This window comes from Pogona vitticeps, chromosome 2 (genome assembly GCF_051106095.1).
Source record: "Pogona vitticeps strain Pit_001003342236 chromosome 2, PviZW2.1, whole genome shotgun sequence".
In the NCBI taxonomy this organism is placed as follows: Eukaryota; Metazoa; Chordata; class Lepidosauria; order Squamata; family Agamidae; genus Pogona; species Pogona vitticeps.
Genome location: NC_135784.1, coordinates 10,911,718 through 10,937,355, shown reverse-complemented (window position 1 = coordinate 10,937,355; position 25,638 = coordinate 10,911,718). Strand labels below are relative to the sequence as shown.

The following is a 25,638-nucleotide window of genomic DNA, read 5'->3' as shown; positions in this document are numbered from 1 at the left end:
ACTTTTGGAGATGGAATTCAAAATAAGGGAAAAATAATTTGAGGTGTTTCACTTTGTGTGTTTGGATTATCCTTATGAAGCACTTAGAGTAGCGCTATGCACCACGTCAGCAGTATAGAAATGCATGAAATGAATAAAGACATTTTTAACAATTAAGACGTGGATATAGTGTCAATGTTTTATCTTTTATGCCTCTTATATCCCAGGAGGAAGGTCTGATGAATCCCAAAGGGATGTGGCTGAATCCAAGGGGATGCTCCAGAAGGTCTTGTGGAGTTGAAGGGACAGGCCCTTCCCCATGAACTGTGGGTCACCCGGGTGTTCTTGGCTTGCAATTCCCAGAAGCCTTCCCAACTAGCTCTGCTGGCCTGGGTTTCTGGAAAGTGCCATCCAGGAATTCCTGGATTCCCCAGGTTTGGGAACCACCAACCGGAGAAGTGACAGGGAATCCAAAGGTCATCTAGTCCCACCCCCTTCCCATTGGCAGAAATAAGCTGCTGCCCCAGTGTCCCTGACAGGGAGACCTTCAGACTGCGTGGAGCAGGGGGGAATTGCATAAAGGAGGTGAATTATCGACCACAGCCTGAGGCTTCCCCAAATCTTCCTCCTGGCGGGTCACCCTAACCTTTTGGATAACAGACCCTTTTGGTTAAAAGACAGTAGACCAAGTTTCCTTGGACCGAGTTTCCTGGTTTCATGAAATAGGGTGCAGTACATACGGATCCACAGTTGTGGGGGTCCCCAGCCAACCAGAGACCCTGGGCTAAGGAAAGTGATCCCTTTTTATAATCATGGCAAAGCAAGCTTCTTTCCTTTCTTCTGCAGAAGAATAATGTCCCTTCCTCATGGCCGCTCCCTTTGGGAACAGGCCGGCTCCCCCCTTGCAAAACCAGTTCGAACCCCCACCTGGGTCGAGTGCCCTGTCACAATCCAGACCCCCATAGATCTGGGAAGATTCTCCGTCCTCCAGGTGAGGTTCTCGGGCAGGTGAGTCCTGGCCACTGGTCTTCCTCCTGATTCAGTGGAGAAGAAGTCCATCTGCCAGAATCGAAGTGCCCGATCCAGTAGACCTGGACAACCTGGGGAGCCTGGAGAAGCTCGGCACTCCGCCATCTTCCTTTCGAGCCTTGCTACCCGTCACCCCCCCACACACACACACACATGTTGTTTCTGGCCATCTCCCCCCCACCCCGTTTGTGCAGGAGGGGGAAGGGGGAGGAACCTAGAGCTACGAAGGCTAAGGAAGAGCCCCTCCTCTGGACGCCCTTCGAAGGGGAGCCGGAAGCGGGAATCGCTGCGCCTGCCTCTTCCCCTTCGGCCCAAGAAAGGCGCATGGAGGGGAGAAGCGGGGCTTCTGGGGCGCCTCCCGGATCGGGACCTGGACGGAGGTGGGCGCCGGAGGGACAGATCGGGGGTGAGCTCGGGGTTTCTCTTGCTCGACCTTCGTGCAAAGCAGTTTTTTCCCTCTGGGGGAAAGGAGAAGGATTCAAAAGATACCACCTCTGGAGGCCTCATCGATCAAGAGGGAGGGAGAGGTTTGGAGTGATCTCAAAGGGAAGAGCGAAGCCTAAGCAAAAGCAAGGTTGGCGATTGGAAGACAACAGGGTTGGCAACCCCCTCTAGACACAGGGCACTTGGCACGGAGGACACGGAGGCCGAGGAGCCCCTTTGGAGACGCCCCCTGTGTTGGGATCCTTGAGGTGACAAAATAACATGCTCTCCTGAGAACAGAGGGCCTGGAGCAACCCTCGGTCTGCTACATCACATGAATTGTGATGTTTTCTAGGTGTTGATTTTATTTACTCTTTTTAGTGTAGCTTTGGATTGATACTTTTTAAGGTTTCTGGACTTGCTGTTTTTAACTTTTAAGTGTTGCCTTCTAGTGATGAAAGTAACCTGCCTTGAGTCCTTTTAAAGGGGAAATGCAGGGTAAAAATATTTTAAATAACTAGTGGTAGAAATACAATCTTGTTTCCTGCTACTTTGATCATATGGGACAGCGGGAAGCAGGTCCCTCCTCAATGGGACACGGGGAGCTTTTGGCTCAGAGAACAGCATGAGATGCTCCTTCCTTTTCCTTCCTCCCTTCCTGTGGTTTTTTTGTTGGCTGCCTTTCTGTTCCTCTTGTTCTGATGCCTGAAGAAGGGGGGGATGTAGCACATTGCAGAAGGAGAGCTTTTTGATTTGCTTTATCCAAGAAGCCTCCAGGCTTATCTTTTCTATTTTTTCTTTTCTCCTAGGAAGGGGTGAGACTCAGCTGATGTCTCTGCTTTTCTTGGGACAAAAAACAAAGAACCAAACCTCATATCCTTCCAACATTTGTAAGGTAAGTGGGATTTCAAGAGGTGGCTTACGTAGCCTTGCCACACACTCTCTCCCCTCTCAGTTTCCCTGGCCCAGCAAGGATTTGAATTCAGCTCTCCTGGTTTCCAGTCTGGTACTCCATCCACTACAGCACACTGACTCTCTTAACATGTGCAGAGTGTTGGTGTTCAGTTTTCTTTGCTTTTTATTTAGGTTGTTTTTTGTTTTAAATGTGTGAATCCTGCTCACCCCAAACCCCATGGTCACCAAAGGCAGGTCCTCTTGATAAGAGGCAAACCTTGGTCATCTTGATTTGGGGTGTGTTGGGATTCCCCTTCAAGAGTCCCTTCTTGTTCCCCCTTTACAGACAAGCCAGACTGGGGAATTTTGCTTTGCACCATCAACCTGTATTTCATCATCTGATAACTGTTTTCTAATTTTTATTTTTATAAACTCCAACATAAAATACATAAACCATAATACAAATCAACTGTGTTTCCCTCCACCCTGGTCGGGACCTCTTGCAGTAGTCTTCTTTTTCCATTATCTTTATTCTTCTTTTTCTTTTATTGTCCTCTTCTCCTGAACTACATTGATTCTTGATTAGGAACATTCCTTCCCTTTTGTTAGCACATAACAAATAAATCTGCCCCATATATTATAAATATTATTTTTTAAATGTCTCATTTCTTAACCTTTAAATTATAAGTTAATTCATAGCAAAGTTCCATATTTCATTATACCATTCATCCATTTGAAATCTAAGTTTTGATTTCTAATTCCTAGCTATTATTAATCTGGCTGCTGTTATTAAATTGATAATCAACTCTCTAGTCATCATATCATATTCCACATTTACAAATATTGATAACAAAGCTATCTCAGGATTAAATTCTATATCCCTTTCACATATACAGTATCAGTTAATTCTTTAAAGATTAATTTCCAAAACCTTTCTACTTTTTCACATTCCCACCACATATGAAACTATGTACCAATTTCTTTCTCACATTTCCAATAGACATTCAGATAATTAGAGTTAATTTTATTCAATTTTACCGGTATCAGATACCATCTTAAACTTAATTTTTTAAAAATTCTTTTATTCTCACCAACATAAATCATAAAACCCCCATTTTCCATATCTTCGTCCATGCTTCACCATTTATTTCCTAAATCTTGTTCCCACATTAGCTTCAAACCTTCATTCACAGTCTCTTCTTCTTTTAAATCTAGGAAAAGTCTATAAATTTTACTTACGACACCCTTCACTGGCTCATTCATCTGAATAGTCAGATGAATGGGTGCTTCGCCGGAGAGGTTGGAGGGCCATTTCCCTGCCTTTCCTGGAAATATGTCCATCTGAGCAGTGGTAGCGCTGGTTCTGCCGCCAGACCATTCTTTATGACAAAATTATTCCTCACTCCCTTATCTTCATCTGTCTCTTGTCTCATCATTCTTCTAGTTAACATAGTTTGTTGTTCTGTTAGGTTCTCAATCATCCATTCCTGTCTTTCAATAATCTTCATTAGCCTTGCCATTTCTTCTCGCCCTGTCCAAAGGCCTGCCTCACGTTGGGTGCCACTGTGATTGGGTTCTTTTGTATTTGGAGGTGGGCCCAGGGTTTCGGTGGGAAGAACAGATGGAGAAGAGGCGGTAGGTACAAACAACGGTTCTTTATTACGCTTAACATCAGGAACTCCTAGACCAAACAGGCCTAACATCTTTACCTCTGGCAACAGCTTATAACTTTTCCCTTTAACAATTTCAACTGGCTTATTCTCTTTTACATTTTCTTCACTCCAAGGGTAGAGGGCATAACTTGGCTCCGCGCTGGGGCGCTCAGTACTGCACAAACCATCCCACAGCACGGGCGTTTCACGAACGTTCCCTCCAACCGGGGGAGATAAGGGTTGAAACCAGAAGGGGTCTCTTTCGTCTCCGAAGCCTGTGAAAGAGAGACTACCCCCAAGTTCCATTTTAGACTTTGGTCAGACTTATCTTTTTTTGTGATAGCCGTGGGTGTGGGAAGTAGTCCACCTCCCGTCATCAGGTTAGGAAACTTCTCCAACAATTTGACAAACCCAGACCTACTGGGATCTGCCACACGTTAACTAAGCTGCCACCAACCATTCCCTGTAAGAAGTCACACAGACCAGGGATGGATTTTTAACCAATAAAAGAATAAGGTTTATTTAAATACAACACACAGGGAAAATAAAATGATCAGGTGAATAAGATAAAGTAACGTGGCTTATTCTCATTCATACATGCATACAGTTTGGTTCACACAGAACCCTTAACTTGAAGCACAGACCCTGAACCTATCAGTTCTGGCTAACCAACAGACACCTGAACCTATCAGGTTGGTACTCTGACACACAGTAGTACCCTGTCTGACACACAGACTCCCACACCAGCTTCTTCTTCCCAGCTGCTGCTTCTTCACATCCCAGCGTCTCCCAACTTCTCCACACACGCATCACATATATATACAGTACAGCCCCTCCTCCTGATGTCCCGCCTTCCACTCCCCATAGGATGGAACTTTCCCTCCAAACCCATGACAGACAGGTAACATTAGTGCTGTATGTAACACCTCCCCTCTTTATAAGTTGTTTTGTAGGGGGAAAGCTAAGGTGCTTTTTCCCAAAAAACAACCTGGATAAAACACACAACAACAGTTATACATACCATATCATACTTACTTATACTTACATTCTAAGTTAACCATAGCAATTAGGCATTTAAACATTTACCATATACATTACATAAATTTACCTTTATTCATACAAACCAAATTCAAAACCAGGTACATTTAACTTTTTGTCATCAATATATATACATAGTCCATGTTCTTTCGCCGTCTTCATTCTTCAGGTCTTCTTGACAAGGCGTCAGCAACACAGTTCACTGACCCTCTGACCACCTTCACTTCAAAGTCATAGTCCTGTAGGTTTAAAGCCCACCTCATAAGTTTGCTATTGTGGGTTTTCATTGTCTTTAACCATTGCAGTGGTGAATGGTCAGTACACAGAACAAAATGTCTTCCCCAGATGTAAGGCTTGGCCTTCTGGATCGCGTAGACTATTGCCAGGCACTCCTTCTCCACGGTTGCCAAATGTCTCTCACCTTTCTGGAGTTTCCTACTCAGGTAGGACACTGGATGCTGGTCACCATTCTCATCCTCCTGGCAAAGAACTGCTCCTACCCCGCTGGTAGACGCATCGGTGTAGACGATGAACTCCCGGTCGAAGTCTGGAGCACGCAGCACTGGATAGTTGATGAGCGCCTGCTTCAACCTCTGGAACGCCTCCTCACAGTCGCTGGTCCACGGGATGCGGTCATCAGCCTTCTTCCTCGTCAGATCGGTCAGCGGAGCCGCAATCTCGCAAAACCTCGGGATGAACTTTCTGTAGTAGCCCACCAACCCAAGAAATGATTTGACTTTTTTCTTGGTGTTGGGTCTAGGCCAATCACGAACAGCTTCTATTTTGGCCTCTAGGGGTTTTATCACTCCTCCCCCTACCATGTGACCCAAATATTTTGTTTCTGGGATACCCAGCTGCAGTTTGTTCTCTTTGCAGGGCCTGGGCCAAAGCACTCCCTCCCCTGGGTCAAAGTGCCTCTCACTGGCTCTCTGGTCATCCCAAGCTTTCTTTCTGACCTTTTGAGCTTGCAGGGTCTCTGCTGCTAGCTCTAGGTTTCTCTTTAGGTCCTTCCTCAAGGTGTCTATGTATGTCACAACATCTTGTGGGCCATCCTGGGTGAGCTGCTCCCAATTTTGTTTGATCAAATCAAGGGGCCCTTTCACCCTTCTCCCAAATAAAAGTTCAAATGGACTGAACCCGGTACTGGCTTGTGGCACTGATCGATAAGCAAACAAAAGGGATTGCAGCTTCTGGTCCCAATTGTTTGGATTCTCTGCCAAGTAAGCCCTAATCATGCGCATTAGAGTCCCATTGAACTTCTCAGTTAACCCATTACTTTCAGGATGATAGGCAGTGGTTTCCTTGTGCTTAATTCCACAGATTTGCCATAAGCGTTTCATGAGCTTTGATGTGAACGATGCGCCCAAATCTGTGATTATTTCTGAGGCAAATCCCATCCTGGACATATACCCCACCAAGGCATCTGCCACTGTGTTAGTTTCAATGTTAGTCAAGGGTATGGCTTCAGGGTACCTTGTGGCATGGTCCACAATGGTGAGAATGAACCTGTTCCCCCTCTTTGTGGCCTTGGGCAAAGGTCCCACAATATCCACCCCTATGCATTTGAACGGAGTGTCAATCACAGGCAAAGGGCACAACTTTGCTTTGGTCCTGTCGCGGTTATTCCCCTGCCTTTGACACACATCACATTGTTTACAGAACTCCCTGATCTGCTTCCCTATGTCAGGCCAGTAAAAATTCTGTGTGATTCTCTGCTGTGTTTTGTTCACCCCTAAGTGCGCAGCAAACATGTCAGAGTGCCCCCTTTGTAAGATCATGGGGCGATACTTTTCAGGTACCACCAGCTGACTTCTGATCCCATCTCCCCCTTTTGAGATATTCCTCAGGGTCTCTCTATATAAAATCCCCTTTTTCTCCAGAAATCTCACTGGGGTTTCAGGTGCTAGCTGGGCGTCAGTCACCTGTTCAAAACACTTTTGGAGAGTGGCGTCTGCCTTTTGCTCCTGTCCAAATCTGCTGTCTGTGGTCAAGGTTTCCACCACAGCTTCTGAACTCCCTTCACCTGCTTCCGTCTCTGGCTCATCAGTACCCCCCTGAACTGTCCCCGTGGTGGCTTGTGAGCGTGTAATCACTAGCACCCGTTTCACATGTTCAGCCAGGTCATTTCCCACGAGCACGGCTGCTGGCAGAGTCGATGAAATCGCTAGCCGCCAAACTCCCCTCCAGCCTTGAAAGTTCACAGGTACCTCCGCTACTGGCAGTGAGATTACCTGCCCCTCAATCCCTGCCACCTTCATGCTCTCATTTGGGATTACATATTCCCTAGGAATAATATCTGGATGGCACAGGGTCACCTGAGAACAAGTGTCCCGCAGCCCCCGATACTGATGGCCAAGAATTCCTACGTCCACCCCTGCTGTCTCAAACCACTGAGAATCTGTTCTCACCAGTAGGCAGCGCCTGACCTCTACAAGAGGACCATTTTCCTCAGCCTGATCAGCAGATGTAGCTGTTTCAGATTGAGTAGCCATGGCAACAGGCTCCCTCAGTGACAATGAGCCTTGCTCTTTCTGGACACAGAACACAGCTTTTGGCTTGGTTCCACTCGAATCCTGAGGCACCATTCCTTTTAGCTGCTTTAATTTCTCACACTCTGAGATTAGATGGCCCTTTCCCTGACAGAAATAACATTTTCTGGTGTATTTTGATTCTCTCTCATCTTGTTTTGGTTTTCCCTCCAAAATCTGAGGTCTTGGTTTCATCTCTGAGGGCTTCCCTGCACCATGGGCCCCTCCCCCTTGCTGGCTTTTCCCTGGCCCCTGAGAGTACTTGCTGTAGGTTTCTTTAGATTTTCCTACAGATTTCTCCTCACCTAAGGGCTTTCTTATCTGGTAAATAAAATCTGCGATCTCTGCGGCTTCGGCCACAGATCTAGGTTTCCTTTCCCTCACCTGGAATTTCAGTTCCCCATGCAGGACTGAATAGAACTGTTCCAGCGCTATCAAATCTTTAAGCTGCTGAAAGGTCTCTGTCCCCTCCTGAGATAGCCATTTCTCAAGCAGCCTCACCAGTTGAGCCCCCACTTGGGTAAAAGTCTGCTCTGGTTTCTTTGTGAGGGACCTGAATCTTTGCCTCAGCTGTTCCGCATTTATCCCATGTCTTGCAAACACCAGTTTTTTAAACTCTGCAAAATCTTTCATCAGTTCCTCAGGCATCTCGGCATAGACCTCAGCCAGGCTACCACTGATTAAAGATCGCATGATGGTCATCTTCTCAGTTTCCCTCACTGAGAAGTCCACAAACGCTCTTTCCACTAAGGAAAAGAACACCTCAGGACAATCTCCCTTGTGGTACACAGGGAATTTCTTCAGGTCAGCTTTAGACAATTGGCCTCCCTCAGAATCCCTATTGTTATTATTGTTCTGGTTCATCATTTCCAATTTTCTTAATTCAAACGCCATCCTTTCTTTTTCCAGAGCAATTTTCTCTCTCTCCATTCTTTCTTCCCTCTCCATTCTCTCTCTCTCTCTCTCTAATTCAAATTTTCTTTGCCTCTCCCTTTCCTCCATTTCAAATTGCCTTTCCCTTTCCTCCCTTCTTTCTCTCTCTAATCTTTCCTCCACTTCAAATTGCCTCATCCTCAGTTCATGCTGTTGGGCTATGAGCAATTTTCTGAGTTCTGGGTTCTGCTCTCCTGTGCTGTCACCCTGCACTGAGCCAAATTCATCCTCAGAACCTTGGTCAACCTGGGGGTCTTTCACTTCACCCATTTCTGCCACTTGGCTTCGAGTCAAGGGCATAATCCCCCCCCCCAGAACAAGCTGCTTTAAAAAGTCAAGCCTCAAAATAAAACGACCACTTTTTTTTTTTTGCCTCAGAACCAGCTTTCTATAGATTGCTGCTGTCCTTCAGCACTACTTGCAACAGTTGCAAGCTAGAGCCTACCCCCCTCTGCTGGGCCTCTCAGCAGGCAGGCTAAATCACTTCTACTTTACAGTTTTGCCTCAGCTTTTTCCCGCCAAAACAGGCTGCCTCAGAGCACCCTAATCTAGTCCCCAATCTGAGGTTACACATTCTTCTACTAGTGCACCCCCCCCGTGAGGTACACCTAGAAGATTACCTACGTGCTCTCAGATTGTCCCTGACTAGACCCCCCTTGCTCTGGGCACACTTGCCAAGGCTTTGCTGGACCGCTGGACAACTGGACCAGTCGTATCCCACACGCTGGACACCAATCAATGCGACAAACCCAGACCTACTGGGATCTGCCACACGTTAACTAAGCTGCCACCAACCATTCCCTGTAAGAAGTCACACAGACCAGGGATGGATTTTTAACCAATAAAAGAATAAGGTTTATTTAAATACAACACACAGGGAAAATAAAATGATCAGGTGAATAAGATAAAGTAACGTGGCTTATTCTCATTCATACATGCATACAGTTTGGTTCACACAGAACCCTTAACTTGAAGCACAGACCCTGAACCTATCAGTTCTGGCTAACCAACAGACACCTGAACCTATCAGGTTGGTACTCTGACACACAGTAGTACCCTGTCTGACACACAGACTCCCACACCAGCTTCTTCTTCCCAGCTGCTGCTTCTTCACATCCCAGCGTCTCCCAACTTCTCCACACACGCATCACATATATATACAGTACAGCCCCTCCTCCTGATGTCCCGCCTTCCACTCCCCATAGGATGGAACTTTCCCTCCAAACCCATGACAGACAGGTAACATTAGTGCTGTATGTAACACTCCCGTCATCAGGTTAGGAAACTTCTCCAACAATTTGACAAGCCTGTCTCTCTCTTCCTCCATCTCGTCTGTCTGAACCCCTCTATCTTCCCCTTCTGTCTGCCCCTCCTCCTTCCTTTCTCCCCTTTTATCTCATCCCACCTCAACAGATGTAGCTCCTCCTCCTCCTTTGTCTTCCTTCTGCCAAGAAGACTTCCACTGCCTTATTCTTTCCTATCTCTGCATCATCGATTTGGATCAATTCTCCCACGATGCAGCTCTCATTTACTTCTGTCTGTTCTCTCTTGGAGGACAGCACACTTTTTATCTCTTGCTCACACTCCTTTAAAGTGGCTTTAACTGTTACAGGTGTTAAAGGGTATAGTGTACATCATTTTGATATAGAGACTGCATATCTACATGCTGACTTGCCTGAAAATATATATATGAAGCAAATTCCAGGCTTTCAAGATGAGAATCCAAAGCAAGTGCTAAACTTGCACAAAGCCTTATATGGTTTGAGACAAAGTGTACAATAATGGAATATGTTGTTGGACAGAAGACTACAGTGGTGCCTTGAATTGTGAAATTCATCCGTTCTGGAATGATGGTCGTAACTCAAGTTGGTTGTAACTCAAAGCACCATCTCCCATATTAATACATTGAAATGGTATTAATTCATTCTGGCCCAACCCCCCCACTAAAAACACACCCATCAAAGCACAGAAACATAAACCCCCTGTCCAGCCAAAACCTGAGCAGCCAAAAAAACCACCCACTATTCCAGAAAACTGCCGCCCAGCCCAAACCCATGCTGCAAAACCCCAGTACTCACCAGAACAGGCAGTCTCCCCGTTTTAAAAAAGAAAGTCAAAAAGCAAAAATAAAAGCAGTACCAGGCAGTCCGAAGCCTCCCTCAGAACACACACTCTCTAATCACTGGGGCAAAGGAGCTACAAAAAAGCACACCTTTTTGCCAGCCAACGATTAACTGAAGAAGTAGTTACCCTGAGTAGACGTTGTATAGAGGGGCGGGGTAAAAATCGAATAAAGAAAGAAAGAACAAAAGAAAGAAAGAAAAGGAGGGAAAGTAGTTCAAATTTCCCCGCCTTTTTTCCAGTCGCAACTCAAAGCCCCGGTTGCAATTCAAAGGAAAATTTTGTGACCGGAGCTGGCCGTAACTCGATTTGGTCGCAAGTTGGGACAGTCCTAAGTTGAGGCACCACTGTAAAACAGCTAGGTTTTGTTAACAGCATTGCTGATTCTTGCGTCTACCGTAAAGGTAGACAATCTGTGTCTAATTGTGGAGAACAAAAGCCAGGTAGAGTGGTTTTAAAAAAAAACATGAACAAACACTTTAAAATGAAGTATCTAGGAGAAATTCAAAATTACCTAGGGGATCATGTGAGCAAGGATGAACAAAAGCATTTTGTTCCAAGTCAAAAAGATGAAACAGAAAGTTTGCTTAAGCAATGTATCATGTCTGGAGCAAACAAAGTTTCTACTCCTATAGTGACTGACTTCTATAATGATAATGATACAGGAGAATTTGAAAACATTCCCTTGCATCAATCAGTGATAGGGTCTTTGTTATATTTATCAGTGTGGACAAGACCTGATAGCGCTGCTAGTGTTAACATCTTAAGTCAGAAGTGTGTGAAGCCACAAGTCAACCATTGATATGAAGTAAAAAGGTTATTAAGGTATTTAAAGGTCACTGTGGATCAGAAGCTAAAACTAAATGCTGGAAGCAGTCTTGAATTAAAAGCATATATAAATACTGACTGGGCAACTGATCCTGCAGATAGAAAGTCAATTTCTGGTTTAGCAAGCTATGTGGGGGGGATGCTTGTATGATGTGGAAGTCCAGGAAACAAACAGGATTTTCCACTAGTGACACAGAAGCAAGCAGAAATGTGTTCTTTACATGAGTTAACTACAGAACGAGTGTGGATCAAACAGTTACTTAAATATTTAAATGTTAATGGAGCTGAGCTTATGCCTATTTTTACAGATAACACGGCATGTATCAGTTTATTTGAGAATACAAGTGTAAAAGGCAGAAGCAAAAACATATGTACAAAATACTATGACGTAAGGCAGGCTGTAAAAAGAGAGAAAAGTAAAAGTTGAATTTTGCCCTGGTAAAGACAATATTGCTGAATATCCCTCTTCCAGAAGGAAGACATGTCGTTTTGTCAAGGAGAACGTGAATATTCAAAACTTTACAGTGGTGCCCCGCAAGACGAGCGCTCCGTTTTATGACGAAATCACTTGACGTCAATGTTTCTGCGATCGCAAAATGATGTTTCCTATGGAGGAATTTCGCTTTGCGATGATCAGTTCCCTGCTTCGGGAACCGATCATCGCAAAGCGACAATTTTAAAACAGCTGATCGGCAGTTTCAAAATGGCCACCAGGTAAACAAAATGGCTCCCCGCTGTGTTTTCGGATGGATTCCTCGATGCACAGGCAGCGAAAATGGCCGCGCTATGGAGGATCTTCGCTGGACAGCGAGTTTCAAGCCCATAGGAACGCATTAATTGGGTTTTAATGCGTTTCTACGGGCTTTTTAATTTCGCTTTACGAGGTTTTCATTCTACAGCGATTTTGCTGGAACAAATTAATCTCGTAATGTGAGGCACCACTGTATTTAGGAGGGGTGTCAAGATATTTGTAATGGACTCACAGAGATGGGGGCAGCCAGCCAGCCAATAAGTCAGAATAGGGTCAAAGGGTGGGTGGGTGATGGGTGGGCTTTAGGGGGGAAGGAAGGTTCCTCCCTTGGGGAGGAAAGGAGGGGGGAGGAGACCACATTGAGCTCTGGGGGGGCAGGGTTAGGGTCTCTTCCCCCTTCTCCCATCCCCCTGAAGCAACCTCCCCTCCCGCCGAGAAAGAGGAGGAAGAGGAGGAGGAATAAAAAGGGGGGTGATACGAGGGCCCTTCCTTCCCTCCAGCTGGGTTTGGCTTTTTCCCTAATGTTCATTTTAGGAAATCCCCCCCAAACCACAAATCTCTTTTACAAACACACACCTACCGACCTCGGCACACCTCCTTCCAAGTCCTCTGGCGGGAAATGGACGAGGAAGACCATAGAGTTTGGAGAGAGAGAGAGAGAGAGGATGGCAGGTGTGCGGCTTCCGCTTCCGATCCCCCTAGGAGAGGCGGTCCTCTATCTCCTTCCTGGTTCTATGGTTCCCCCCTTCCCCTTCCTTAACGGTTTCCTGAAGGGAGGTGAGGGGGGGAGGAAGGGGGAGGGTTCATAATATTTATTTATTTATTTATTTATTTATTTATTTATTTATTTATTTATTTATTTATTGGACTTATATACCGCCCCATAGCGCTACAAGCACTCTCCGGGCGGTTTACAATTTTTAATTATACAGGCTACACATTGCCCCCCCCCCCAGCAAGCTGGGTACTCATTTTACCTACCTCGGAAGGATGGAAGGCTGAGTCAACCTAATTATTAAGAGTAATAATTAAGAGCCCCGCCCTTGGTCTTGGGGAAAAGGGAGCCATCAGGGCACAGTAAGTTAAAATATTAAAAGACAAATTAAACAATATATGATTTAAAAATACGATTCAATAGGTGAAAACACAAAAACATGGACAAAACTGTCTGCTAAAATGGGGTTCAGAGATTCACTTATAATTGTGCTTTTTCTGGAGGAGGAAGAAAAGAGGGAGGGGCAGGGAAGACGGACCGGGGGGGGGGAGAGAAAATAAAGGGGGGGAGGAGACCCAGTCGTCGCCTCTCCTTCCCTTTGAAACGGCCCCCCAAGAAAGGAAAGAAAGCAAAAAAAAGGAAAAGGGGGGTCTCCATGCAGGAGGGAAAAACATCCCCCTCAGAATGATTCCCTGCACATGCACATGGCATCAAGGGGATCCCTGCGAGCTTCCTTGTTCCCCCCCCCCACAGGTGGGATCATGATCCACCCCCCCGAAGAGGGGAAGGGGGGCTTCTTTCCTTCCATGCGGAGCAACACGGGGGGAGGACTTTGCCCCATTTCCCCCCCCACTGGATTACCTGGAGGGGATCTTCCCTGGGGAGTGGGGTGTGTGTCTAATGTTCATGTCTGAAATCCCAGCAGCAACTCAATTCACACACAGGGACCCTCGGGGGGGGGTCTTTTGTTTGGGGAAGGCAAGGGGGGAGGAAGAGAATAAAGGGGGGGAGACCAAGTGGCCGCTTCTCCTTCCCTTTGCAACCCCCCCCGTGAAGAAGAGGAGGAGGAAAAGGTGGGGTTGAAATGAGGGTCCTTCTTTCCTTCCTTCCCTCCAGGCGGAGCAACCGCGGGGGGGGCGTTTTCCACCGGATGGCCTGGAAAGGAAACCCTTCCCCCCCATGCGCGGTCCCTGGGGAGTGGGGGGGGTCCCCTAATGTTCATTTTTAGAAATCCCTTCCCACCCACACAAACACGCACACACACCTACCCACCTCCTGCGCCTCCCTCCAAGTCCTCTGGCGGGGAAACGGGGGGGGGGGGGAGGAAGACCATAGAGGTGGGAGGATGGTAGGCGCCCGGCTTCCGGTCCCCCTGGGACCTCTACCTCCTCATTAGCTTCTTAGCCCCCCTCCAACTGACTAACCCGTGTCCCCTCTGTGGGGGGAAGAGGAACGCATGCGCGGGAGGGAGAGTGAGCGGAACAGCCAGTGAGGGGATCTCGCGCGTGCGCAGAGACGAGCCTTGGGTGGGCTTGGAGGGCAGCCAGTCAGTCAATCGACGGGGTAGAAAGGGGGGTGAGGGAAACAGCCGTTCTTGCCCAGCCAGCCCTTCAGAGGGATGGGCTTCCGCCCGGAGACAGGTGACGTCTAGGGAGCAGGAGGAGGGGCGAGCTCTCATTGGGTCTCCATTGTCTCCTGGGCGGAAATCGAACCTCTCCCTTGCGCGTCGCCGGGTTGCCAGGCAACCCCCCTCATAGGCGCCTCATAAAAGGGCAGGGGGACGCCCAAGGAGATCAGCCCTGAGGGCTTCTGCCCAGCAACGGGTGACGCGCAGGAGGAGCGAGTTCTCATTGGGTCTTCATTGTTCTTCCCTGGGCGGAGCCAGAACCTGCAGACGGACCCTTCAGCCTTGTCCTCTTGAGACTATAGAAGCCCGGGCGGAGGGGGAGGGGTCGTTGAGGAGGAGGAGGAGGAGGAGGAGGAGGCTAGCGGCCGGGGAGACCCTTCAACCATTAGGAGGAGCGCCCCCCGCTATTAAAGGGGGCGAAGGGGTGGATGGAGAGGGGAAATTGGGGGGGTAGATGGCGAGCAGGGGAGAGGTTCTGTTTCCGCCCAGAAGACAATGGAGACCCAATGAGAGCTCGCCCCTCCTCCTGCTTCTTACACGTCACCTGTCTCCGGGCGAAAGCTCATCCCTCTGAAGGGAGGGCTGGGCAAGAACGGCCGTTTCCCCTACCCCCTTTCTGCCCCGTCGAGTGACTGACAGGCTGCCCTCCAAGCCCTACCCGCGGCTCCTCTCTGCGCACGCGCGAGATCCCCTCACTGGCTGCTCGGATGGCTCTCCCTCTGGCGCATGCGCTCCTCTTCCCCCCACAGAGCGGTCGTGGGTTAGCCAGTTGGGGAGAGGGGTTCTGTGGCGCCTGCGCAGTTGAGAAGGCGGCCGGAACGTCTCGCCTCAGGAAGGCGGTTTTAGTGGCCTTCTGGTAAGTACCAAATCCCGTCCGTCCGTCCATGGGAGGGTGGGGGGAGGGTCTGAGTTTTGCCCAAGAGGTTTCAGGATCGCGGGCAAGGCGTCTTTCTAGGAGGAGCGGGAGGCTTAAAACGTCCCTTCTGGCAGGAAGGTCATGGGGAGGGGAAGAAACCCTCTCCCCGCGTTGTGGATGCCGCCCGGGGCAGGGACTTGCCCGGTTCTCTCAGCGCCTCCTTTAAAGCTTTAGAGAAAGGCCTGTTTTCCACTGGAAGCGAAGGCAGTTTTTTCCCTTCTGGGTCTCCTCCAGAGGGAGGCGGAGGGGTATTCAAAGGGGGGAGGGGATCTCTGGGACCCAGATCCCCCCCAGGGAGGGGCGAGGAAGGGAGGCAGGAGCGCCGCTCTCTCCGGAGAAAGGAAGGAAGCTCCGTCTCTCTCTCTCTGGGCCACTTGAAAGATGGCAAGGAGCCTTCCTGCTTGCAGAAGGGGGGGCGGTCAGTCTGTGCAAGGGGGACACACACACACACATATATACAAGGGTGTCCCTCCCGCTCTGCTGGACAGGAAGGACAAAAAGGGGCAGTCTCTCTCTCCCCCCCCCCACTTCTCGTCCTCCAGGGCTTCTACGTTTTTTTGGGGATTCCCCCCCCCCCGCTTCCATCACATCTTTACGGGCTTCCTAGAAGCATCTGGCCGGACCAGGGAGAGCCAGGGTCTGATTTAGGAGGTGGGTTTAGCTTGTCTTACCGAGAAAAGGTGTTAACAATGTCTGCAAAATCTCTTCACCCATGAAGTTTGGCCTAAATTTCAAATTCCACCAAAGAGCTAACTACCTGGAAAACCTAACCATCTCAAAATACCGGCAGGCCTTTTCAGGAGCTAGATTTTACTGTCTTCCATCTGCATATGTACAGTGGGGTCTTGACTTAAGAACGGCTCGAGTTAAGAACATTTTGACTTAAGAACCACTCTCATAGGAAAATATTGACTTGACTTACATACTTAGATTTGAGTTAAGAACTGAAAAAAACCCACGTGGGAGGCAGGGAAAGTGCAAAATGTGAAATTTCAGTTAACTGTTGGCCAGTGAAAAGGGTGCCTGCCTGCTTCCTCGCTCCTCCCAGCGTTTAGAGAGTGGATTGGGAGACAGTCTTCGGACTGCCTGGTACTGCCTGGACTGTATTTTCCCTGCCTTCCCTGAACCTTTCTTGACCTAAGGAAAAAAAAAAAAAAGAAACAAAATAGCCCCCTCTAGTGGTCGAAAGCGGAATAGCAGCTTCCCATTAGTTTCTATGGACGGAAAAGAGCAGATACGGATCAAATGGTTTTCAATGCATTCCTATAGGAAATGCAGATTTGACCTGAGAACTTTTTGACTTGAGAACCGCCTTCCAATACGGATTAAGTTCTCAAGTCAAGACCCCACTGTAGTTTTTACAGGGATGACTTATGGGGAGGGAGAGAGAGGGAGGGTCACCACCGGGGGGGGGAACCAGGAAGCTCACTGCTCCTCCATGCATATGTGTGCGTGAGCGTGCAGGGAATCATCCTCGCGTGCTGGTGTTTTTTTTCCTCCTGTGCATAGAGACTTCCCTTTTCCTTTTCTGCTTTCCTTCCTTCCTTTGGGAGGGTTTCCAAAGGGAAGGAGATGCAGAGACTCTCCGGATGACCCCCCCCCAGGCCTTCTTCAGCACATGCTTGGCTGTGGAGCCTTTTGGATTCCCTTTCAGGGGGGAGGGGCCATCCAGAAGGAGGAGGAGGTGATACCCCACCCCTAGGGAGGAGGAGCCTCAGGGTGGGTGTGGCATATCTATCTTTTGCTCTGCCCCTTTTTCCTTCAATTCTCCTGCCCACCTACCCCAGATCCTCCTCTCCATAGGTGTGGGTCGCTGTGTCAGGGTTGGTCTGGGACTTTCTTGCAAGGAGCTCCTGCCTCCCCGGACATAATGCCAAAGCCTTACCGAGAAAGGTTTTTTGAGTTAGCCCACGCTGCTGCTTTTTCTGGCCACCTTCGCCTTCAAAGGACCTTGAATAGATTTACTACTTGTTTCTACTGAGCCAGTACAGTATTTCAAAATCAGTCCGATCTAAATGTCGCAGCTGTCCTGTTTGTCAGAAAACTGGACATGCGACTCACGTTACTGAAGCTGAACTTCAGAGTATGCCTGTTACTTTTAAACCTTTTAAACAAACGGATTTGGGACGTTGTGGGACCTTTTCCACCTAGTAAGACTGTTTTCTTCTTCCCGCTTCCAGTGGCCTTAGAGGAGTTGACCCCATATTGACCCCAACAGAGCATGGGATTTTCTGGATCAAGGCTTGAGATCTCTACGCAAGGACCTCCAGCTGGAGATATCTGGGAACAACGTCTTTCCAGGTAAATTAATTTTTTAAAAAAATGTCTAGTACATATACAATGCAATAGCCATTCTCATTACTTGTACAGAATTAGCAAGTTTTGGAATTGCTTGGAATCTCTTCCTGTTAATCCCGCCTAAAATAATGTTTGCCTTTTTTGTAGCCGCATCACACTGCTGGCTCTTATTCAGTTTGTTATCTATGAAGACTCCACAATCGTTTTTGCTTATAGTATTGCTGAGCCAGGCATATCTTGAACTTCTGTATATTTTGACTTCAGCAAAGCTTTTGACCAAGTGTGCCATGATATCATGGTTAGCAAGCTAACTAGCTGTGGGCCGGATAGATCAAGGGTCAGGCGGATACACAGTTGGCTACATAATCATACTCAGAGAGTGATGATTAATGGGTCCTTCTCTAACTAGGAGGATTTCACTAGTGGGCTACCCGAAGGCTCTGTCCTCGCCCCGGTGCTACTCAATATTTTTAATAATGATGTGGATTGGGGATGCAGGGAAGGTTGTCAAAGTTGCAGATGATACCAAATTGGGCGGAATATTTATTTATTTTATATCCCACCTTTCGAGACCAAAGTCTACTCTGGGTGGCTAACAACATAGAAGAAAAAAAATAAACAAATGAACAACAACATTTAAACCATAAAGATAACAATAATTTAAGTATTGGAGGGAAGGCCTACCTAAGGAGTCAGGTCTTGAGTTGGCTCTTAAAAATACCCAGCAAGGGAGCCAGACAAATCTCTGTGGTGAGACTGTTCCAAAGGCGAGGGGCCACTGCCGAGAAGGCCCACTTTCCTGTTCTTTCTCTTTGGGCCTTCCTCGGCGTTATGCCCCTCAGCCACCCATCTTGACTGAAGTGAGTGATTCAGGTAGATCTAGGTGGGAGGAGGTGTTCCGCCAGATATTGAGATCCTAAACCATTTAGGGCTTTATATGTCATCATTACTACTTTGAATTCAATGCGGAAATGAAAGGGCAGCCAATGCAGGGCAGCCAGAGTAGGAGAGATACAGTCGTGCCTCGCTTAGCGACGTTAATACGTTCTAGGAAAAATGTTGCTAAGTGATTTATTCGCTAAGCGATTTTAAAAACACGTTTTAATGCGTTTCTATGGGCTTAAAAACTAACCTTATGCGAAAATCCTCCATATGGTGCCTCTAAAGCGAGGCAAAACAGCGGGTGGCCATTTTGTTTTTTCTGGGGCCATTTTGGAACCGCCGATCAGCTGTGCAAAAATGGTCACCCCGCAATCATCGCAAAGCGATTTTTCCCCATAGGGGCCATCGCTAAGCAAGCACTCTGGCGATGGCCAAAACCCCATCGCTAAGCAATTTCATCGCTCAACGAAGCGATCGCTAAGCAAGGCACCACTGTATGTTGGTGGTTTCTCCCCCAATAAGAAGTTTGGCTGCTGCATTCTGCACAATTTGAAATTTCCGCATCAATCTCAGAGGTAGCCCCACATACAGCGCTTTAAAGTAGTCTAATCTCGAGACTACAAGCGCGTGGACCAGAATGATGAAGGCCCCCACATCAAGACAGGGACGCAGCTGGGCAATCTGCCAAAAATGAAAATAGGCGGTATGGATCATTGACACTACCTGTTTCTCCACGGTGAGCACCGAGTCAAGAATGACCCCCAGACTGCAAACCGAATTCTGGGAATAGCTAATACCCTAGAAAACAAACAAAATTCGCAATGACCTTGATAGGGAGGCGCTCTGGGCCGAAAGCAACAGAATGAAATTCAACAGGGAGAAGTGCAAAGTCCTGCACCTTAGAGAATGACGCCAAATGCACAGTTACAAGATGGGGGAGACCTAGCTCAACAAAACTATGACTGAGAAGGATCTTGGAATTGTCGTCCGGATCCCGCCCTGCAAACCACACTTGAGTGTCCTGTGTCTTTTCCTTTCTCCTTGCTGGTCAAGGAGAAAGATCCCTGCCCTGAGGCTTCATCTGCAAGATCCCTACTTCCCCTCATCTTGCAGATCCCAACAGTATATCACAAGCCTAATATGAGCCAACAGTGTGATGTGACTAAAAAAAAAAGGCAAATTATTTTAGGCTGCATTAACAGAAGTAGAGTTTCCAAATCTCGTAAGGTGCTAGTCCCCATCTATTCAGCACTGGTGAGGCCTCGCCTTGAGTATTGTGTCCAGTTCTGGATACCACACTTCAGGAAGGATGCTTACAAATTGGAACAAGTTCAGAGGAGGGTGACAAGGATAATCAGGGGGCTGGAAACCAAGCCTTATGAGGAAAGGCTGAAAGAATTGGGCATGTTTAGCCTTGAGAAGAGAAGACTTGAGGGATGATATGATAGCATTTTTCAAATGTTTTTGAGCAGGGGGTTGGACTTGATGGCCTTCTAGGCCCCTTCCAACTCCACTTTTCTATAATTCCATGCTTCATTTTATATTTTACCCAAGTGTGCTCTTAGGGGAAACAAGAGTTTGAGTGGCTAAAGAAACTGTCTTAGCCACAGAGCGATGTGGGCTATTTTTACTCTTCGGGTGTCCTACCTGGTCAGGATGGTATGCAGGGCTTAAAGTACAAAGTCAACAGTATTTTGTCCCCAAATAAGGGGATAATTGGGAATCTAGGGTTAGAAGCTTGCCCATATTTGTCCATTTCCCCACCTTCAGGTTTCACTCAGTATATGGTTCATAGTTTGGTGAACCTGTGTAACGGAGTTCTTCAGAGCCTGGGGGAGTCATCGTGGTGAAGGCGGGAAAGAGACAAGGAGGCCCTTCGTCGGTTTCAATATCAACTAGTTTATTAGTCACACAACTTAATTCCACAGGATCAAACGGGTCCTGTAAATAACTGTCATTTAACAAATGATAACGTTTAGGTCGCAAACCCCACATTCCCATCGCCTGACCTAAAAGGGTGCCGGCCCAAACTTCTCTCGATCCGTCATGGGACGGAGGGGGGCACTCCTCACTGCACACACCGTGCCGCAACATGGATGCCTTGCCCAGTCTCCCTCAGGAGGTTTCTTCTGAAACTCAGGACCGGGCCGAATCACCCTCCGTCCCCCAACTGGGAGACTCCGGGGATATACCGACACTGTCCATTCCAGAAGTTCTATCCACTTCCCTCGCCCCCCAGGTGCAATGGGGTCAGGAAGCAAACCTCCCCTGGTCGCTAGGTTAGGGAAACCTTCTGTAAGCTGTGGCGAGGCTCCGATCCCAACCATGGGCTCTTTCTGGACCCCTCGGTCTCTTGTCCTCTCTGGGTTGACATCAGTCCAAAAGTTGAAAACACGCGCGCTATCCGTCCCTTTTATCTCTTCCCACAGAATGAGGTCCAGCTCCTCCCCCTCCTCATCTACCAGGCACACCTCCTCTGGCCTTGTCACGACTGGCTCCGCCTGCTCTATTTCCACCAGTATCCCCTCTCTACACCCACTTTCCACAGTCGCTTCTCTTGTCGCTGAGGACAGCACACACTCAGCTCTTCCTTCACAACCTGGGAACTCAAGTTGGCCCCTTCCCCTAGTGGAATAGCACCTTTAACATGGTGGGAGTGGTGGAATCATTTTAGCACTTAATCTTGTGCTCTAGGTTTTTTGCGAAGTTTTTAGAACTTGCCACTGTGCATCTGAAGTGGCACATGGAAGAGGCTGTAATCGCATTTTGAAAGGGTGCTGTTCTTAAGGTTAATGAGCACAGTGGAAGCTCCCCCCCCCCCGTGTCATTTTGCTTAGCCAGACAGGGCAGCAAAGATGATTAGGAATGAAGAGGATGTTCCTGACATACCCCGTCATGCAACTGCGAGTCCCCCAGCTGTGGTGTCTAATGATAGAATCATTTGACTTTGAAGGGGGCTATCCGTGTATCAAGTCCATTCCCCTGCTCAGAGCTATCATCCAAAAAGGAGAGAGGGTCCCAAATTAATTCCAAGCCCGCCAGCAAAATTCATAACCTCTTCATATGCCCTAGGTTGGCCGGGCCACTCATGAATTGTCATGCGCTACCAGGGTCCTCCTCCTGTGTTGGTGCTCTAGTCTGGGAAGTGGCTCTCCCCTTCCCTGCCTCCTCCAGCAGCTGACCACTCCCATGAGAAAGTGAGACAAGGATTCTCCCCACTAAACTAAATGATTGGTTGACTGCAGGAAAAGGTAAGGAAGGGCCAGCAGAGCTCCATTCTGGATTGGTGCACTACTGGAGAAGAAGGGCCCCAGCAGTGCATGGCGAGACATGACTGGCCCAGCTGGCCTGTGGGGTGTGGGCGAGTTTATGTGCTTCAGCTCTAATTCTGCGCACATGGATTATTCCAGATGGGGCCCAAATTAATTCAGGCCCATCTTTAGGAAAGAGTTCTATTATGTTTCTCCCCTGAGGCTTCTTTTCACAAAGCTAAAAATGCCCAATTCTTTCAATCTTGTTCTGTTGGCTTTCAGTTTTCAAGATGTTTGCAGTGGGTCTGCTTTGTAATCTCCTCCAGAGTTTTCCCTTAGATGGATGTCAAGCTGACAGGTCTGCAGTTCCCTGGCTCCCCTTTTTGGACATAGGAAACCTCTTTCATCTCTTTGTTTTTCTCCATCAGGTGAATAAGAGGACAAATGGAATTCTGTGGAGCCAGTCATTCTTTCAGTGGGGAAAAAAAGTATGAAGGACACAAAAATTGACACACTTAAAAGGTGGAAAAGGGAAGAAGGGAAGCCAGAAAACAAGAGGGAAAAAGAAATCTCCAGCTTCTGCTATTGATGTTGATGCACTTCTGATCACCTGAAAAATCAACGGGGAAAAGGAAGGAGAAAAGGTTCCCTGGGCAGATAAACATTCAAGGGTGCCTCAGATGACAATAGACTTGACAAAATCCACCCAAAGGAGAAACGAAGTGAACATATTGAACAAGGAAAGAGCTTCACAATGCACAGTCATTGTACTTCACGTGAAAGATCCCTGAGGGGTGAGAAACAGTACAAATGCCTACAGTGTGGAAAGAGCTTCAGTAAGAGCAGTAGCCTCGTTTCCCATCAAAGAATTCACACTGGGGAGAAACCATATAAATGCATGGAATGTGGAAAGAGCTTTAGTGAGAGCAGTACCCTAAGTTCCCATCAAAGAACTCACACTGGTGAGAAACCATATAAATGCATGGAATGTGCAAAGAGCTTCAGTCACAGCAGTTCCCTGAGTTCCCATCAAAGAACTCACACTGGGCAGAAACCATATAAATGCATGGAATGTGGGAAGTGTTTCAGTCGTAGCGGTGATCTGAGTTCCCATCAAAGAACTCACACTGGGGAGAAACCATATAAATGCATGGAATGTGGAAAGAGCTTCAGTCAGAGCGGTGAAATGAGTTCCCATCAAAGAACTCACACTGGTGAGAAACCATATAAATGTATGGAATGTGGAAAGATCTTCAGTCAAAGCAATTCACTGAGTTCCCATCAAAGAGCTCACACTGGGGAGAAACCATATAAATGTATGGAATGTGGAAAGAGCTTCAGTCAAAGCAATTCACTGAGTTCCCATCAAAGAGCTCACACTGGGGAGAAAACATATAAATGCATGGAATGTGGAAAGAGCTTTAGTCGCAGTGATGTCCTCAGGTCACATCAAAAAACTCATACTGGGGAGAAACCATATAAATGCATGGAATGTGGAAAGAGCTTTAGTGAGAGCAGTACCCTAAGTTCCCATCAAAGAACTCACACAGGTGAGAAACCATATAAATGCATGGAATGTGAAAAGAGCTTCAGTCGCAGCAGTAACTTAAGTTCACATCAAAGAACTCACACTGGGGAGAAACCATATAAATGCATGGAATGTGGAAAGAGCTTCAGTCGTAGCGGTGATCTGAGTTTCCATCAAAGAACCCACACTGGGGAGAAACCTTATAAATGCATGGAATGTGGAAAGTCCTTCAGTAAGAGCAGTCACCTGAGTTCCCATCATTTAACTCACACTGGTGAGAAATCATATAAATGCATGGAATGTGGAAAGAGTTTCAGTCTGAGCAGTTCACTTAGATCTCATCAAAGAACTCACACTGGGGAAAAACCATATACATGCATGGTATGTGGGAAGAGTTTCACTGACAGAAGTGGTCTCAGTTCCCATCAAAAAACTCACACTGGGGAGAAACCATATAAATGTATGGTATGTGGAAAGAGCTTCACTCAGAGCGGTAACCTGAGTTCACATGAAAGAATTCACACTGGGGAGAAACCATATAAATGCTTGCAATGTGGAAAGAGCTTCACTCAGAGTGGTGCCCTGAGTTCCCATCAAAGAACTCACAGTGAGCCTAAAATGTATTGGCCTTTTTTGTAACCACATTAAACTGTTGGCTCATATTTGCCTTGTGACCCATGACAATTTCCAGATCCTTCTTGTTCGTAGTGTTGCAGTTCTCCTTGTGAAATTTCATTCTGTTGCATTCGGCCCAGGGCTCCAGCCTATCAAGTTCATTTTGAATTTAAGAGTATTGGCTACTCCACCCGATTCTGTGATATTTGCAAATTTGATTAGCATTCCCTGCATCACCAATCCACATCATTAATAGAAATGTTGAAGAGCACCAGGCCCAGGAGTGATCTTTGGGGTACCCCACTTGTGACCTCCTTCCAGTTAGAGAAGGAGCTATTACTCATCATTCTCTGAGTACAATACTGTAGCCAACTGACACTTGATCGATTCAGGCCACACCTAGTTAGCTTGCTAATTAGAAGATCACAGGGCATGTCATGCACATGGTCTGCTAAAGCAGTGGTCCCCAACCTTGGGCCTCCAGATGTTCTTGGACTTCAACTCCCAGAAATCCTGGCCAGCAGAGGTGGTGATGAAGGCTTCTGGGAGTTGTAGTCTAAGAACATCTGGAGGCCCAAGGTTGGGGACCACTGTGCTAAAGCAGAGGTAGTCAACCCCCGGTACGCGGCCTGCATAGACAGACCTCCTACCCCGCTGCATGCACTCACCACCGCAGAGGTTGTGCAAGTGAGAGATGGAGCAGTCTGCCAGGAACATGAAGGTCCAAAACCAAAAAGTCACTGCTTTCCTTCTCCTCCTCCTCCTCTTTGTACGGCGGGGTGTTGTTGGTGGGTGTCGGGACTCGGTTGGCAGGGAGGGAGAACAAGTGGTGGCCTTTGTGAGGAACGTGTGCAGGAGGGTGAGCAAGTGCTCTCCATACTCACCGAACTGAGGATGCTCAGGGCGAAGGGAAGGGGGAAGAACCCTGGGGGGGGAGGCTTGGAGTCCCCGCGTTTGTTTCAGAGTCAAAGAGGGGCTGAGCTCCCCTTCCCCTGATGTCAGTCACTCCCTTCCTCAACTCCAGCTGCCCTCTTTCTTCCCTGCCATCTCAGTCATTCCCTCAGCCACTGCCCGCCTCCTTTTCTCCCCCTCCTCCAGCCATGACCCATTTCCCACTGGTTCTGGGGGGCCTCTCTAACCAGGCTTGTCAGCCTTCTAAGATATACAGGCTTTTGTGCTTATACTTTTTGTCAAAAAGCCTGGCATGTCCAGGGAAGGAGAGCCAAGCAGCCTTACAGCAACACTGATATAGCCTTAGGAAAAGATAAACTTTTCAGCTCCCTAATCTGTGCCCGCTCGGTACAGAAAGCTCGGTACAAAAAGCTGGCAGGGAAGAGAACTAGCATAACAAAGGTGGCAGTTCCAGTCTCTTTTCTCTTCTCTTTAAGTGTCTTTCATCTTTCAAAAGCAAGTTCTTATTTATTTCCTTAAGACACCAATCCCCACATCTGAGCCTTATGATCCTAAAACAAATTGCCTACATAGTAAGCCAGATTGGGTGCTGGTACTTGCCCTCATTGTTTTTAATTTCCGCTAGTCAGACATTTGCTTGCAGCAATAAATGGAGTACTTTCCATGCTTGATGTTTAGGGTCAAGTCTGTATACAATCAGGTTGCGTATTTTCAAGCT

General features: G+C 47.5%; 2 protein-coding genes across 5 annotated transcripts in view; one reads left to right on the top strand and one right to left on the bottom strand.

The window, feature by feature from the left end:
* The window catches only part of LOC140703761 (uncharacterized), a 343,653-nt gene that overhangs the window by 211,832 nt on the left and 106,183 nt on the right, over positions 1-25,638 (bottom strand). The gene's annotated exons all lie outside the window — the stretch shown is intronic.
* LOC110070935 (uncharacterized) lies at positions 1,279-24,055 on the top strand. 4 transcript variants are annotated; one of them, XM_072987813.2, is made up of 4 exons: positions 1,279-1,414; positions 2,241-2,326; positions 17,615-17,735; positions 22,294-24,055. In XM_072987813.2, exon 4 carries the CDS (start codon positions 22,620-22,622, stop codon positions 24,030-24,032), a length of 1,413 nt encoding a protein of 470 aa, XP_072843914.2. In that variant the 5' UTR covers positions 1,279-1,414; positions 2,241-2,326; positions 17,615-17,735; positions 22,294-22,619; the 3' UTR covers positions 24,033-24,055. The 4 variants fall into 4 exon arrangements, with proteins under 4 accessions (XP_072843914.2, XP_072843912.2, XP_072843913.2 ...); XM_072987811.2 differs by lacking the exons at positions 1,279-1,414; positions 2,241-2,326 and adding an exon at positions 15,248-15,374; XM_072987812.2 differs by lacking the exons at positions 1,279-1,414; positions 2,241-2,326 and adding an exon at positions 15,954-16,085.

What these genes read in the sequence shown, in the direction of transcription:
- LOC110070935 (XM_072987813.2), top strand. Translation starts at nt 22,620, where the DNA reads ATGCACAGTCATTGTACTTCACGTGAAAGATCCCTGAGGGGTGAGAAA.